The sequence below is a fragment of the Canis lupus genome, chromosome 25 (assembly GCF_048164855.1).
Source record: "Canis lupus baileyi chromosome 25, mCanLup2.hap1, whole genome shotgun sequence".
Lineage (NCBI taxonomy): Eukaryota > Metazoa > Chordata > Mammalia > Carnivora > Canidae > Canis > Canis lupus.
In genome coordinates, this window is record NC_132862.1 from 3,287,438 (window position 1) to 3,302,953 (window position 15,516).

Below are 15,516 nucleotides of genomic sequence, written 5' to 3' on the forward strand. Positions count from 1 at the left end.
GAACCCATATTGAAAACTCTACTGCTAGGTCCAGAGTTGGCAGAAATTGTCATGTAATGGGGCAATCCTAATCTTGAGTTGTGTCAAACAGGCTTAAATGTAAAGAACAACACGTAAACAATTTACAACCCATGTGAATTTGGAAAACAATTAGTAAGAAAAGCATTCCTTTTATGCTCTTTGACTAAGAAAGCATTTAAAATATGGTTAATTATTGTCAGAAGATGATCAATGTCATTGTGATTTGAGACATCCTCCAACATTTCAAAGGCCATTATTAACAAACCCATTCAAGGGGATCCCTGGGTGGTTCAGCGGTTTAGCTTCTGCCTTTAGCCCAGGGGATCCTGGGGTCCCGGGATTGGGATTGAGTCCCACATTGGGCTCCCTGCAGGGAGCCTGCTTCTCCCTCTGCCTGTGTCTCTGCCTCTCTCTCTCTCTGTCATAAATAAATAAATAAATAAATAAATAAATAAATAAATAAATAAATAAATAAAATCTTAAAAAAAACATTCAACAGGTCAATTTTTATTAAAATAAAAATATTTCACAACCCTGGAGAAACTATCAGAGACTAATTCCTAAAACTATCAATCAGTGGGATTTTATGGCCGAGGTGATTAGCTACTAACACACATTCTAGAATTCAGGTGTAAAGTGTCTCTTCTATACCAACATGGCTCAGAGCTTTGGAACTGCAACTTAGCACTCATGCAAGGAGTTGAAAAGACCTGAGGCTCTTTTCTGGAGCAAATGCTAGGCTCATCTGCAAGTCCCCCTATGACTCACACTGATATTGAAATGTATTGGACTCCTGCCTATTTAAAATCGAAGACTGGCAAAATCTTCAAGAGAGTGACAATACTGGCTTTTAAGTACCTCAGGATATCTGCATTATGAGTCCTTTTAAAGATTATCATTTAATGCTTGCTAAAGGCCTATTTAAGACGCTGACTATTTAGACAGCATGTATTCTTTGATTCTTCTGTATTCTCCAGGTTTAGTCTCTTACCAAGTTAGAGCACCACAACCTCTCAAGTACCTGGAACATATTATCTTCAATGCACATATCATTAACTGTAATGATTTATTTCTTTACTTGTTTATTGTCTGTCTGCCCAATGAAAACTAAGTTCCAGGAGTAGCATAAAGAGCTTGTCTGTTTTGTTCCCGAGGGCATGAAACAGAGCCTGGGCATATAGAAAATGCTCAATAACAATTTATCAAATTATCAAGTGAATGATTGAATGCTAGACTCTGTCCTTAACCCCCTACAATCAATCACACAATCCTATCAACTTATCTCTATAACAACTCTTGACTTCAACCACTGACCTTTCTTTTCACTTCTACCATTATACTTTGGACCCCCAATGCCTCACAGCTGGTCTGTGTCCACTCTATATACCACATTCACCTCCCTAAAGCACTGCTTTGATCACATATCTGCACTCCCCAACATCGTCAGCAGTTCTCTGCTGCTTATCAAGTAAAGACCAAACTTCCGGGCACCTGGGTGGCTCAGTGGTTAAGCAACTGCCTTCGGCTCAGGTCGTGATCCTGGGATCCTGGGATCGAGTTCCGCGTCAGGTTCCCTGCATGGAGCCTTTTTCTCCCTTTGCCTATGTCTCTGTCTTTCTTTGTCTCTCATGAATAAATAAAATCTTTAAAAAAAATTTTTTTTAAAGGCCAAGATTCCTAGTCTCACACTGAGTCTTCCATGATCTGGCTCCAGCTCTCCCTCCCCAGCCTCATCTCCCACAGCTCCTCCTCACTCATTTCCCCATATTCCAGTCAAATCAGACTACTCAGCTTTTTCTTCCATTGTCCTACGCTCTTGTCCTTGTCTCTGACCCTTTGCTCATATTGTTCTTTCTGCCTAGAATGTTCCAGTGTAATCTTTTTTTCTATAGCCCAAAGCCTGATTCAAATACTACCCTTCCTATGAAGTCAGTAAGGCCCTTTCTGGGGCTCCTGTATCAAAACTTGTATCACACTGTAGAACACTGCCATGTTATAAGCTACATAAGGGTAAAGAATGGACTTATTAATCTTTGTTTCCCCAAGAGAACCCAGCAAACCTCCTGCTCCTAATGCCTCACATAAAGAAAGGACTCTAGAAGTATTTTTGTTGAATAAATGGGTCATGTTCTATATGAGGCAACCCAAACTGGTATATGTTCCAATGTCAATTTCTCTCATTTCCTTTAGAGTCAGTTAATACAGGGGGCGTAAGCCAACTCACACAGCCAAGAAAGAAGCAAAACAATAAAGGTAGACATGACAGGACAACTTATAATATTCAGGAAATAACATCCTTTATATAATACACACATGATACCAATAAACTAAGAAGAGATTTAAGCACTGGGTGGAAGCTATTAACCCATGATCTTTGATAAAGTCTTTTCTAATTCTAGTATCTACAAGAGGAGAAATAAAACTGGTGGCACTTAACAATGGTTATCCAGCCCTCTGAAAATATCTAAAATGTCAGGAAAACTATTTCCTGATCTGCTTCTTCAGCCCCTAGAGGAAACTAATTCTTTCGGAAAGGAAAAGATTCACTAGTAAATCAGTCTCTTTTCCCCTCTGGAGTTCAGTTCATTTTGGTCAATGGAAAAGTTTTTATTAGAAAAAATATCATAATGTCATCTTTCATGTTCAAAGCACTTAGAAAAGTACATAGTGTTTTTATATGCATTATCTTCTAAGATTAATTTATTCAACAGATATGGATTGAGCACTTACTATGGGGCAGACATTGCTCTAGCTGATGAGCACACAAGAGGATGAACAATAAACAGATAAAAACATGGCAGGTGTTGCTAAGTGCTACAGAGAAAAATGAATCAGGGTTGGCACAATAGGCTGTTTCGTGTTATGCAGGGTAATCAAGAAATGATCTTCACAACAACCCGGCAAAATAGGTAGGACATTAGCTATTAGCATAATCTTAATTTCCCAGATTAGGGAAACTGACACCCTGAACGGTTAAGTGACATGCTCAAGATCACTTGGAAAGATGGGGATGGGAGAAACCAGATTTCCCAAAACATGGTCTATTGCTAAGGTTTTAAAGAGGATTTGGGGGTAGCCCGAGTGGCTCAGCAGTTTAGCACCATCTTCGGCCCAGGGCATGATCCTGGAGATCTGGGATCCAGTCCCCATGTCAGGCTCTGTGCATGGAGCCTGCTTCTCCCTTTGCCTGTGTCTCTGCCTCTCTCTCTCTCTATGTCTCTCATGAATAAATAAATAAAATCTTTAAAAATAAATAAAGAGGATTTGGACTTGGGAATATGCAACTAAATTCCTTCCCCTCTAGAGAATGCTGCTTAGAAAGTTGAAAAGAAGCCCATATACACATACTGTTAACTCATCACTCTGACAATGGCCTGCCTCCCACTGGTGCATAATCATTTGCCTCACCTTGATTTGGGAAATAAAATAACAGAAACACCATTTTTTAATATTGTTGCAAAATGACTTTTTAAAAACAAAATAAAGTTTTTAAATGTGTAGTTTTTATTTAGAACAGAAAGGAGCATGTAGGCTTATTGTGCAAAAGCAGGCAATGCAACACCTCATTAGCAATACTTCAAATCACACCTAATGAACATAAACTCTCCTTTAGCAGCCTGTCTCTGTTCTGCACACCTGTTGAAAAGTGTGTGAAAATAGATTCAGCAAGGATTTTCTGCCAGGAGCGCATGGGACTGCATGTGCGTGTGTGCCCGCGCGTATGGAAAACTGTAAACATTGCAGGGAACAAGATGCCATGCTATAGCTAATGTGAATTAAATCTAAAAACCACTTCTTAGTAAAGGTAGAGGCTGAAGACCTCCATGTATTATAGAAACTCAGAAGGAGGAGGAATCCGTTCTGGTGCAGAGAATCAAGTCCGGCTTTAAGGAAGAAGAGGCCCTAGGGCCTGGACGAATGGATCAAGTGTCAAAAGTGAAATTAAAGGACAGTATTTTCTAAGAGGTGGGAATGGAGACCAAGAGGCAGGGGACACGAGGGAAACAGTAGTCCGCCACAGCTAAAATATGTTATGCGAAAGACCTATGTGTGAAATACAATTAGAAGGATATAGATATAGGCCCAACTCCTATCTTGCATATAATAGGTAAGGAAACTGAAGCCCAGAGAAATTTGGCTGATTTGGCCAAAGGCAAACAAGGGGGAGAAGAACGAAAAAGGAAATTTTTATATTGCCAGTTAGGTGTTCTTTTGACTATCTCATTCTGTGGGTAGGCTGGGGGACTGGGACAGGTAGGAGATTATTTTTCTCTTTAAACGTAAAAATATGGGGGTTCCTGGTGGCTCAATGGGTTAAATGTCTGACTCTTGATTTTGGCTCAGGTCATGATCTCAGGGTTGTGAGACTGAGCTTCACAATGGGCTCTGTGCTCAGCGAGGAGTCTGCTTGACCCTTTCCTTCTGCCCCTCCCTCTAGAAAGAAACAAAAAAGTAAAAACATACAAAAAAATATGTAGGGAGGTTAAATAAATTGCCTTGAGATTACATGTCCAGCTGAATAGTTCCAGTTGTACTGACACTGAGCCTAGGTCTCTGGAACAGCTTGTCCAGGGCTGCTAGATTACTCAGCTCCTTCACTAGAGAAGATAAAATACTAAAGCTAATGCAGACACCATCCTTTCTCTCAGGAGCACTGCACCTTTCAGGACCCATCCTTAAAAAGGATTTTTGAACCATAGGGATTATCAGGGATATGAATGAAAAAGCAGGTTCTTCTTCTCGTCTCTAAATTTGCCTGCCTAGCTTCAGAACTGAGCCAATGAAGCTGAGGATTGATTAATAAAACATAAGAAAAGTGGAGCACCAGAAATGTGTTGTAACAAACTAAGAGTTAGGAGGCATAGGTTCTAGTCCTGGCTCCACCACACATGATGTTGTTAGCTTTTTTTTATTTTTATTTTTATTTTTTTTGAAGAAGGGCTATACATATTTTTTTAAAGATTTTATTTATTTGAGAGAGTGAGAGAGAGAGAGAGCTCATGCAGGAGTGGGGGGTCAGGGTGTGGGGAAGAACAGAGTCAGAGAGAGAAGCTGACTCCCCGCTGGGCAGGGAGCCCTAAAGCAGGGCTTGGTCCCAAGATCCTGAGATCAGGTCCCAGGACCTGAGCCGAAGACAGATGCTTAACAGAAGGAGTCACACAGGCATGTTGGCTTTTTACAAGTATTTCCGCTTATTAAATTTATAAAAGGAGGAGGCTGAATTAGCTGATGTCTGAGGCTACAATATTCTAATTTTCTGATTCTACGTAAACTGCAATTTGCAGGAAAAGAGACATGAAGAGTTGAAGGTAAATTGAACTTTGGGAAATCACGTATAATTTTTTAATGCAATAGGCATGTGTCCTACTTAAAGGCACATCAGTCCATCCTGTAATTTAGATTTTTGTTTATAGGACTTTCTTATAAGAGGGTACACCCACTGAACAAAAAGGACACATAGATCAATTACACATTTAAGAAGTAGAAAAAGAAGTAGAATCAACTCTAAAGGCCTTTTTCAACTGAATCCACAGACTTTCTTGCTTTCCCACTTAAGACAGTTATCATGCATATACGTGGCCATTTGAATCAACAAGTTATTATTAAGAACTGGAGAGATAGAAAGACACTTCAAGTAACAGAAAGTCCTTGATTTGATTTATTTAAAAAAGCATGGAAGAGGGAGAGATGAATTGAGAATTTATACTGATAAAATGTAAGATTCCATAGCATGAAAGAAGAGAAAAAAAAAACAAAATGAAGACTTCAATAGGCTTAAGAAAAGAGCAGAAAGAAAACCAAGAACAAAGGCATTCAGAAGAGTTCAGGTTCCTTAGAATATCTATTTGTTTTTGCCAAAATATACATATAAAGAAATTCTGGAAAAACCCTCCCAACAGTGGTTACCTGTTCAGGGAGACAGGAAGCAAGCAGATTAGGGAGAGGTGTAAAGAGGAGACTTTTTACTAAATATCTTCAAATGACTCTTTAACCACGTAGCTATATAACTTATTTTTATTTAATTTAAAAATTAAATAAGTATATAAATATAAATGTCCCTTAAATTCAATTATTTGCAAGCAACAGTTGAAATACAAGAAAGCCAATGAAAGGAGACATTAGAACAAAGTACCAAGAGGTAAAGAAAATGCTACAGCACTGGGAGGTTGGAAGAAATCCAAAGAGAGGATAATCTAGACTGTTTTCAGGGACCAGCTGGAGGTGAAATAGACATGGACAATACTGCTGAGGGCCTCAAGAAGCTTATGATAGCTCAAACCAGCACCAGCTGGTACAAGAATATCTTGAAAATACAACACACAGGTTTATGTCCCTGTGTGCCTGGACAATGTGAAATCCACAATGGGATGAAACCAGAACTCTACTAACAGGGAAGTAGTTTTCTTTCACCCTCTCAAATAGAGGGATTGAAATGAGAAACCAGTGTTTCTCAATTGGGAGCCACAAAAATGATTAATTAGGTAGAAGATGAATGTGACCTATAAGGAAAAGATAAAGAAATCCACTTGCATCATTTAGCAAAGAAATTCTCTTTTGCAAGAATTCTTTAAGGCAGTCCATGAGAAACAAATGCAGGGGAATGTCCTCTTAAAGTCATTTCTACTCTCAGTATTTTTTGATTTGTGGGTTAATTCCCAGTGTGCTTCCTTGTAAAGGAGACCTTGCTAATGTGGCCTAGTGAAAGGCCTAGTTAGTAAGAAGTATTAGTAGTGCCAGTGAAGATTTGCAAATAAACATGAGCAAGCATATCATTAATCAACTAAAAAATCCCTTGTTTTACGGTGCCTGACTAGCTCAGTTGAAGCATGTGACTCTTGATTTTGGGTTTTAAGTTTGAGCTCTATGTTGGGTGTAGAGATTACTTAAAAATAAAACCTTAAAATAAAACCCTTGATTAATAGTACAATTAGTACTTCTAAAGTGCTACTAATGTTCTTTCTTGTCATGAGTGTTTGTTTGCTTTCTAGTAATCATTAATCTATGCATTTATGAACTTCTCTGCATGGTGGTATGTTTCACAATCAAAAAAAAAAAGATTAGCAAAAAAAAACTATGACTAAAATTATCCTTTCTACAAACTATCTACCCTTGTGGGGAGGACAAAGGTTGAAGTCAGACTATAATGAAGAACCAGTCCTTTAATGGAGCTCCATCAACATCTGTCCTACTCAAGGAATGATACCTATCAGGGCCAGAGATCTACCCTCTCTGAGGCCTTACTCCCGATCCAGGGCCCCTGAAATCTGAGGCATTAGGAGAAAACAGGCTATCTATAGGGCAAGAACCAGGGGGGAAAAGCATGCGAAGGGCAACTGGCTCTGACAACCAACAGCTCTATGTATTCTTCATATATTAAGTCAGGTTAAGAAAGGGAGATTTAATTTGCATTTGAGTTTAAAAAAATAAATATTTCAAATAAAAGCAAAGAAGTTTTAGCCACCTGAAAGGCCAGGGTCCAAAGAACTTTACTTATCTTCTTATTGCTATAAGAGTACTTTCTGAAAAAGATACACCATTGGCCAACTCACTAAATAGGCACAACCAAACTTTGTGATTTGTCATCACTTTGTACCTCTTCTAAGATCATGGATGCAAGGGTAGGAAAGAATAAGAAAACATTTCTAAAAATATTTCAAAATTTTACAATGAATGGAATTTTTTTCTAAAAATAGACCAAGATTCCATGTTCCTTATTCACTAACCCAGAAAGTTACAGCCTACCTCCTTCCTCACCAATCTTCCCCACTCAGCAAAGGCACAGATTACAAAGTTAGACTTTAAAAAAAGGAAGAGTAAATGAGGAAATCAATGAATGTTTATGAAAACTACTCAGTTCCAGAACTTGATGTGTGAAAAAGTCCTTAGAAATTCTGTCCAACTTCTCAGTTCCAGATGAGAAAATTTAGGCCTAGAGAGGTGATGTGTTTTGCTAAAGCACACGGTCTAGTTTTGAGAAGTTTTTTCCTTTATTTACAACTTTCTTTTCCTATAATCTATTTGTGGTAGCTTGAGCAACACACACACACACACAAAGAGAAATACAGATAATAAACATGGTGAATTACAGTAGATTCAGGACTTCTTCTAGTCTACTGTTATTTGTATCATATCATGCTTTGTTTCTGAAACTCTATATTTCTCAGTGGAAGATACAAGGTACTGTTGCCATCTTTGTTTTTTTTTTTGCCACTTTTTTCTATTATGGAGCTGTCCTGAGCTGCAACAGGAGTGAGTGAAGGACCATTTTGTGTAGACACTGTCTTAACTGCTCTTGCCATCCTGAACCAAAAATGCCTCCACAACTATAGCTAGGTCAAGAGATCTACTGGTCTCATCTTACTTCTGTCCCGTTATTAAGCCAAGAAACTAAAACTTCTTCCAAATTAAATGATTGAAAGACGAGTTAAGTGGAGTTTATGAGGCAGTTTTGTTAATAAAGACAATTTAGGTAAGTTTTATATTTATGAATATGTAATTACACAAAGCCTTTCCTTCCCTCATCTGGAAACACCTATCAATCTACTTCTTTAACTGACATTTATCAAATCAGGGACCCCTAAAATGGAGTCTGAAATCATTCCTCAGTACACAATGGCTCATTAGTTGGCTGGTGGATTTAACCAGGGGGCATTGCTTCTCCACCTGTTGCCTTGTTTCAAAAGATACTCATGAGAAAGGAACCCTCGGTGTGGTCAAATATTTGTTAGGGGAGTTTGAAACTCTTGGTCAAATGAAGACTGGTATTTATTTCACTTGTGCTTTTTGCTGGCAGGAATAACAGAACTGACTCTAATATAAGGAGGAGTGGTGGCTCAATCCAGACAACTGAGTAACAAGGCCAAAGACTTGGTCTCCTCACTGGCCTGGTTTGGTTTACCTTATTCTATTCCTGTCCCCAACAGCTATGATCTAATGTCACCAAGGGACAGAGGAAGTTCTGATAGAGTATAAATCCATAAACTCCTCTATATTAACAACAGGGTTTGTTGATATTGCAATAGTTACATCATCATTACATTTAAAGATAAAATTCTGAATGTATATGGGAGAGAGATTTTACCCGCCTATAACATCTTTCACCATGCCATCTTTCTTGGACTCATTTAATAGAGTCCCATTTCATTTATGTTCTTTTTTGTTTTTAATCTGTTTTCATCTTTTTTTCTGATCTGGCCTGGAGCCAAAAACAGAAGCCTTATTAACGGAGACAAGAAGTGTCAAGACCCACAAATGAGCCTGAGCAGCAATTAAACTGAAAAATAAACCCCATTAACCAGAACTGAAACAAAAGGTTAACTACTTATCCAAACTTGGGCAAAGGGACAGTTCTTTCTCCCCCGCCTCCCCTAAGCCTGTTAGGAAAGGGGTGTCTGAAGCTGTGCCGCCTCCTCCTCCAACTCACTTTCTGCGTCAAATAGTATGGGTCAAAGTCCTCCAGGGGAACTGCAACCAGGCCTTGTGGGATGTCCCCATAGATGAAAGGCAAACTCTTCCCTGCTTCCAGGTCACTGTTTGGCTTGGGCTTGCTATCCTCATCGTCTTCCCGATGACTGCCTTCGGCCTTTGGCGGTTTCTTGAGCTTGCTCTCAGCAATGCGCCTCTCGATGTTTGCCAGTGACTCAGGGGTGAAAGGCTTGAAACTATCGGGGCCTGGTGGTGCAAGCAGCCGCGCTGCCATCTTCTCATCCTGCAGCAGCTTCGTTAGTTATGCTGCGTCCGGGACAGGTCAGCTCTGGAAGAAACGGCAACACAGACAGCAGTAATCAATCGCTGCTCTGAAAAGAGGCCAGACCAAACCATCTCACTCTCGACCTTTATTCACAACCTCTGCAACACATAGTTTCTTCCGTGACACGGTTATTTTTCTCTTCAGAAAATCTGTGGTGTGAATGGGCTGGGTGATGTCCATAAGCACCCCCAGGGGAATGGCTAGCCAGGGAGATCTAAAGATGGGAGGCTCCTGGATTGCTAGTTTTTCTTACTTTACTTAGATGCAACTCCACTGTTTGCAATCATATAAACTACAAAGGTACATTCCACACCCTCAAGGAACTTCTATTCTGAACTAATAAGGCATATTTAACATTACCCAGGGGCCCATGCTAGCTCTGGAATCCTTATATGCTCAAGTCACCTTCCTTTCCTGGAACTCTATTCCCTAAAGAAATATTCTTCCTTCCAAATACAACACAAGGGCAAACTGTCACTCCTTTACATTTCAGTTTCTGAAAATACTAAACCCTTCAAAACACTGGAGGCACAAAATATAGATAAAATAGACTCCATTTACTGCGGCTCTTCCATTTCAAGTTATTTTTCAATTCACCAAGATGTGTAAAATTCATCTGGTATAAAAGTCCAGAAGTACCTCTTTGATGATGGAGATCCTGCCAGGGACAACCGGGGGTGGGGCGAGGGGAAGCAAATGGCAGAGGAATCTCGGAGAATTTCCTCTGAAGCAACAGCACTGCAGTGCCTGCAGCAGGGTGAAGGATGGCAGGAAGGCCTGCGTGCAGCCCAGAGGGGCTCAAACTAGGGAGGACAGAAATGAGAACAGGACTAAAAACCAAACTTCCCTTCTAAAAGGAAAAGTGAAGTAGGGCCATCCTAGAGCCAATGATTTCTAAGCATGGGATTTGAAAAGTCCATTTCCATGTTTACACAGAGCCCTGGGTTATTTAAAACACATCTTGAAGGCACCTGGGTGGCTCAGTTGCTTAAGCACCTGACTATTGATTTTGGCTCAGCTCACGATCTCAGCCCCACGTCAGGCTCCACACTCAGCGCAGAGTCTGCCTGAGATTCTCTCCCTCTCCCTCTCACACGGTTCGCACTCTCTCTCAATAAATAAATAAATAAAACTTTAAACAAGACAAAAGACACTTTGAAACAGGGGGATCGCTAACATCCAACACAATAGTGCTTGGTGCCTGCCATAAAAGGACCTGAGCAGGTGAGTCTTACCACGAAAGCTGTAGGGCTTTACCAGCATTTCATCTGGTACTTACGGTGCTGCTTTTGCCTTTCGTTTTGTGAGCTCCACAGAGACAATCGGGAAATTTTTTTTTAAGGCTAAAGATTGTTCTTTCCCTCCTACTTAGCCCTCAGGGTCCACTTCAAGGCAAGTATCCATAAAACTCAAGCCTCCTCAAGAGAACAGTAGTAGAGTTAACTCTAAATAATTTGAGAGTGAAATACCCAAGGGCTCCTTTCATAAACGCACCCGCAGAGATCCCAGATTTCTCTAGTGGTGGTGATTGCTAAGGGTTGCAAAGGCAGTGCAGTGTCTCCGTGTGGGCTGGTCAGCTCACTCCCTTACAGCATGGGACTAATGAGGCCCGAACCACAAGTCTGCCCCCATGAAGACCAAAGAGCTTGGCACTGGGCTGAAAAAAAAAAAAACAATGCTCCGTACACCGTGGGGTCCAAGAAATCATTTTCACAAACGATGCCCAGAATTTTTGAGATGCAAGGGATTTCACAGATACAGTCCATTCATTTTATAGATTAGGAAATGTGGGGTCCTAAAAGCTTGGACAACTTGCCCCAGAATAAAAATCACAACCAACGAGCTCTGACTCAACAACTCATACTTCTTTTATTATGACCAGTGTCAGTCACCCACCCTCCTCTCCTACTCTAACCCCCACTACTCCCAGCAGGAACAGTCTGGATCATCGAATAAAGCACATGCAAAGGCCAATGGTTTTGCTGGTTTAAGACTTTATTCACAACGTTTTCCTCAAGCTAGAATTCCTTTTCTCTCATTCTTTTCCTCTTCTCTCTCCCTGAATTGTCTCCAGTAAATGCTCACTCCTGTGTACAACCCTCCCACCGGCTGCAGCCTTTACCAATTTTTCCCCTTGTGAACTCCTATAAGCCTTATCATGATCTTAGCTCACAGTTATCCACAACTTCATATGTTTCAGGCACTGTTCCAAGCACTGTGCTTCTATTAACTCATTTAATCTCTGGGACAACATATGAGGCAGGTATCATTATTCTTTCCTTTTAAGAGATGAGAAAACAGAGTCACAGAGACATAATACAGCCTGCCCAAAGTTACACAGCTGGAAAATGACAAATCAGGATTCAAAGCATCCTGTTCACACTTGTTTTGGCTCTTAGTTATCACTGAATTGTACCCTATAAAATCCCAAAGGGAAAGGGTGGTGCCTTAAACTACTTCTCTATCCCTTTTACAAATGATAGGATTATACGTAAAACCTATAATGAGTTCAGATACCTGGAACCTCTTTGCTCTCACAGTCACACTCATTCTCAACCCTGAGTCACCCTCAGTTCCTATTTAGAGGACAAAGAATACTGCAAGAGATGCTTCCACATGGAAGCAACCCAAGTGTCCATTGAAAGATGAATGGATAAAGAAGATGTGGTATATACAATGGAATATTACTCAGCCATTAAAAAAGAATGATATCTTATCATTTGTAACAACATGGATGGACCTAGATGGCTTAATGCTGAGAGAAGTCAAACAAAAAAAAAAAGACAAAAACCATATGATTTCACACATATGTAGAATCTAAGACAAACTATCAGCAGAAACAGACCATAAAGATAAAGAACTGATGTTTGCTGGAGGGTGGGAGGGCAATGGGGAGATGGGTAAAGTAGATGAAGGGGAGGGGGAGATACAGGCTTCCAGTTTGGGATGAATACACCACAGGGATGAAAGGCACAACACAGGGAATACACTCAACAGTATGGTAGTAGTGTTGTATGGTGACAGATGGCAGCTACACCTGTGGTGAGCACAGCATAACCTATAGACTTGTCCAATCACTATGTTGTACACCTGAAACTAGTATAAAACTGCATGTCAAGTATATTCCAATTGAAAAAAAAATGTATATATTGCAAGAGGAAGTGACTGAAGACTCAGACAATGCTTGTGACCTGACTGTACACCCCTGGGCTCTTCACAGGTCAAGCTGTCCAAGGCTAAGTCCTCTGCCTTTGCTTCCAGATCCTATTTCCTCCTACCTTCTCCAAAACCATGATCTCTCAATGATCCAAGCTCCCTGTCACATTCTCCATCTTTACTTTTCCTTTCCTACTTCTATATCTTCTTCCTTTTTATCGCCAGCCCTGCTCTCTCTCCATTGGCTTAAGATCCTCATTCTAGTTTCTGTTGTCCTGGTTCTATCCACAACTACAGTCTCTTCTTCTCTAAGGGCTGGCCTTCTGCAATCTTTCTGCAACATTCTTTCTTTTAGGGATCTCATCTACTCAAAATAATCTGAACATGGGTGATTTTTCAAAGTTTGATCACCAGCCCTAACTGTTCTCCTGAGTCTCATAACTGCCTATCACCACTTCAAAATTAAAGCATGTAAAACCACTCATCTCTTTACTTCCCAAACTGATTCTTTCCCTTGGCTTTCTTAATTCTGTTATTAGAACCATCATTTTTCCAGCCAACTAGCAACAGATCTTGGTCATCTTTGCCCTGTCATCCTTTGTTGTCCTTGCCCAACCAGTCACCAGCCTTACTAATTCTTCTTTCTTCCAAGTTTCTATTTTCAATAGTGTCACCCACATCCCGGACCTACTCTAAAAGCCTCCACTTGTAAACCAGTCCTCAGTCCACCAGGTACATCTCTGCTTCTATTACGCCATTTCCCACCCTCAAACCTACCAGAATTATAGGAGACAATCCAAACTTCTTCCACTCCACTGCCATTCAAGATCTTCTACAACCTTACACTTGTCAAACGTTCTCTTCTACTCTTCCTACAAGAACATCTACTCTGGTGACTGTTTTTTGTTTTGATTTTCTAGGCTTTTTTTTTTTTAAAGGGAGAACATAATAAACTATATAGATCTCGAGTGCACAGATTGGTTATTTGCACATATATATACATGGGTGTACCCACTGCTCAGATTAAGTTATAGAAGATTTATTCCAGCATGCCAGACAGCTCCCTTGAGCTCCCTTGTCAGTAACAACCACCACGACTGGCCCAGCAAAGGCTAGTCTGTCATCTATCTCCGTAGATTAGTTTGGGCGGGTCCCAAACTTCATAGAAGTAGAATATAGAATACTCTTCAGGGTCTGGCTTCTTTCATTCAACATTCTTTCTGTGAAATTTATCTTTGTGTGTATGGATAGTTCCCTCTTTTTATTGCTGGGTAGTATTTCATGTATGAATCCAGCAGTTTATCCATTTTAGCTTGACAGACATTTAGGTTGTTTATTATTCTAGGCTATCATGGATAAAAGCTGCTAAGGTTTTTGCACATGTTTTTCGTGTTCATTTTTTTTCAGGTATAAATAGGAGTGGAATGCTGGGCTCAAAAGAGGGCATGTGTTTATCTGGCTTTGGTAATAACTCCAGAAAAGTAAGAGGATTCCAGTTGCTCTCTATCTTCACCGGACTTAGAAATGAGTCTTCTTTATTTCACCCTTTTTAATAGGTATGTATACAGGCATTGCATAGTTCTTAAAAAAATAATTTATTGAGGTGAAATTTATAAAACATAAAATTATCCATTTTAAAGTGAATAACTCAGAGGCAATTAGTACACTCACAATGTAGTGCAATTACCACATCTATTGAGTTCCAAAACATTTCCATCACGACAGAGTAAAAACTCCTTTACCCATTAATTAGTTTCTCTTCATTCCTCTCCGTGTCCATCCCCCACCCCTGCCCTGAGCTCCTGGCAACCATCAGTCTGTGTTCTCTCTTAATCTATTCTGGATATGCATACGAATGGAATTTTACAATAAGTAATCTTTTGGGTCTGGTTTCTTTTTCACTTAGCATAATGTTTTTGTTTTTTGATATTTTATTTATTTGAGAGAGAAAGAGTAGGCGAGCAGGGTTGGGGGGCAGAGAGGGAGGGACAAGCAGACTCCACTCTGAGCAGGGAGCCCATAGTGGGGCTCCATCTCAAAGGACCCTGAGATCACAACCTGAGCCAAAACCAAGAATGGGACACTTAACTAACTGACTGAGCCCCCAGGTGCCCCCTAGCATAACCTTTCTGAAGTTTATCCATACTGTAGGATGTATCATATCAGTACTTCACTCCTTTCTATGGATGAATAATGTTTCATTTTATCTGTTATAATTTGTTTATTCATTCATCCATGGGTGGACATTTGAGGTCTTTCTGTTTTTGGGCTATTATGAATAGTGTATGCACAGGTACTTATTTTAGTTCCTGTTTTCAATTCTTATGAGTACACACCTAGGAATGGAATTGCACGGTCATATGTGACAGCATGTTTAATTCTTTGAGGAAATGCCAAACTTTTTCCACAGTGGCTGAGCCATTTTACATTTAAAACAGCAATATAAAGATCCAATTTCTCTATATCCTAGTCAACACTTATTTTCCTTTTTAAATTTTTTTTTCATTTAAAAAATTTTTATTACAGTATTACAGCCATCCTTGTGGGTGTGAGTAGTGTCTTGTTGTGGGTTTTGATTTGCATTTCTC

General features: G+C 40.0%; 1 protein-coding gene across 5 annotated transcripts in view; it reads right to left on the reverse strand.

The window, feature by feature from the left end:
* The window catches only part of SCN8A (sodium voltage-gated channel alpha subunit 8), a 178,593-nt gene that overhangs the window by 114,219 nt on the left and 48,858 nt on the right, over positions 1-15,516 (reverse strand). For 4 of the 5 annotated variants that reach the window (XM_072797858.1, XM_072797855.1, XM_072797859.1 and 1 more), the window contains exon 2: positions 9,446-9,775. In XM_072797858.1, the coding sequence (XP_072653959.1) occupies positions 9,446-9,721 (276 nt within the window). In that variant the 5' untranslated portion in view covers positions 9,722-9,775. Of the gene's footprint in view, positions 1-9,445; positions 9,776-11,266; positions 11,419-15,516 lie in introns of those variants that run through there. The other variant, XM_072797856.1, reaches the window with a different exon arrangement.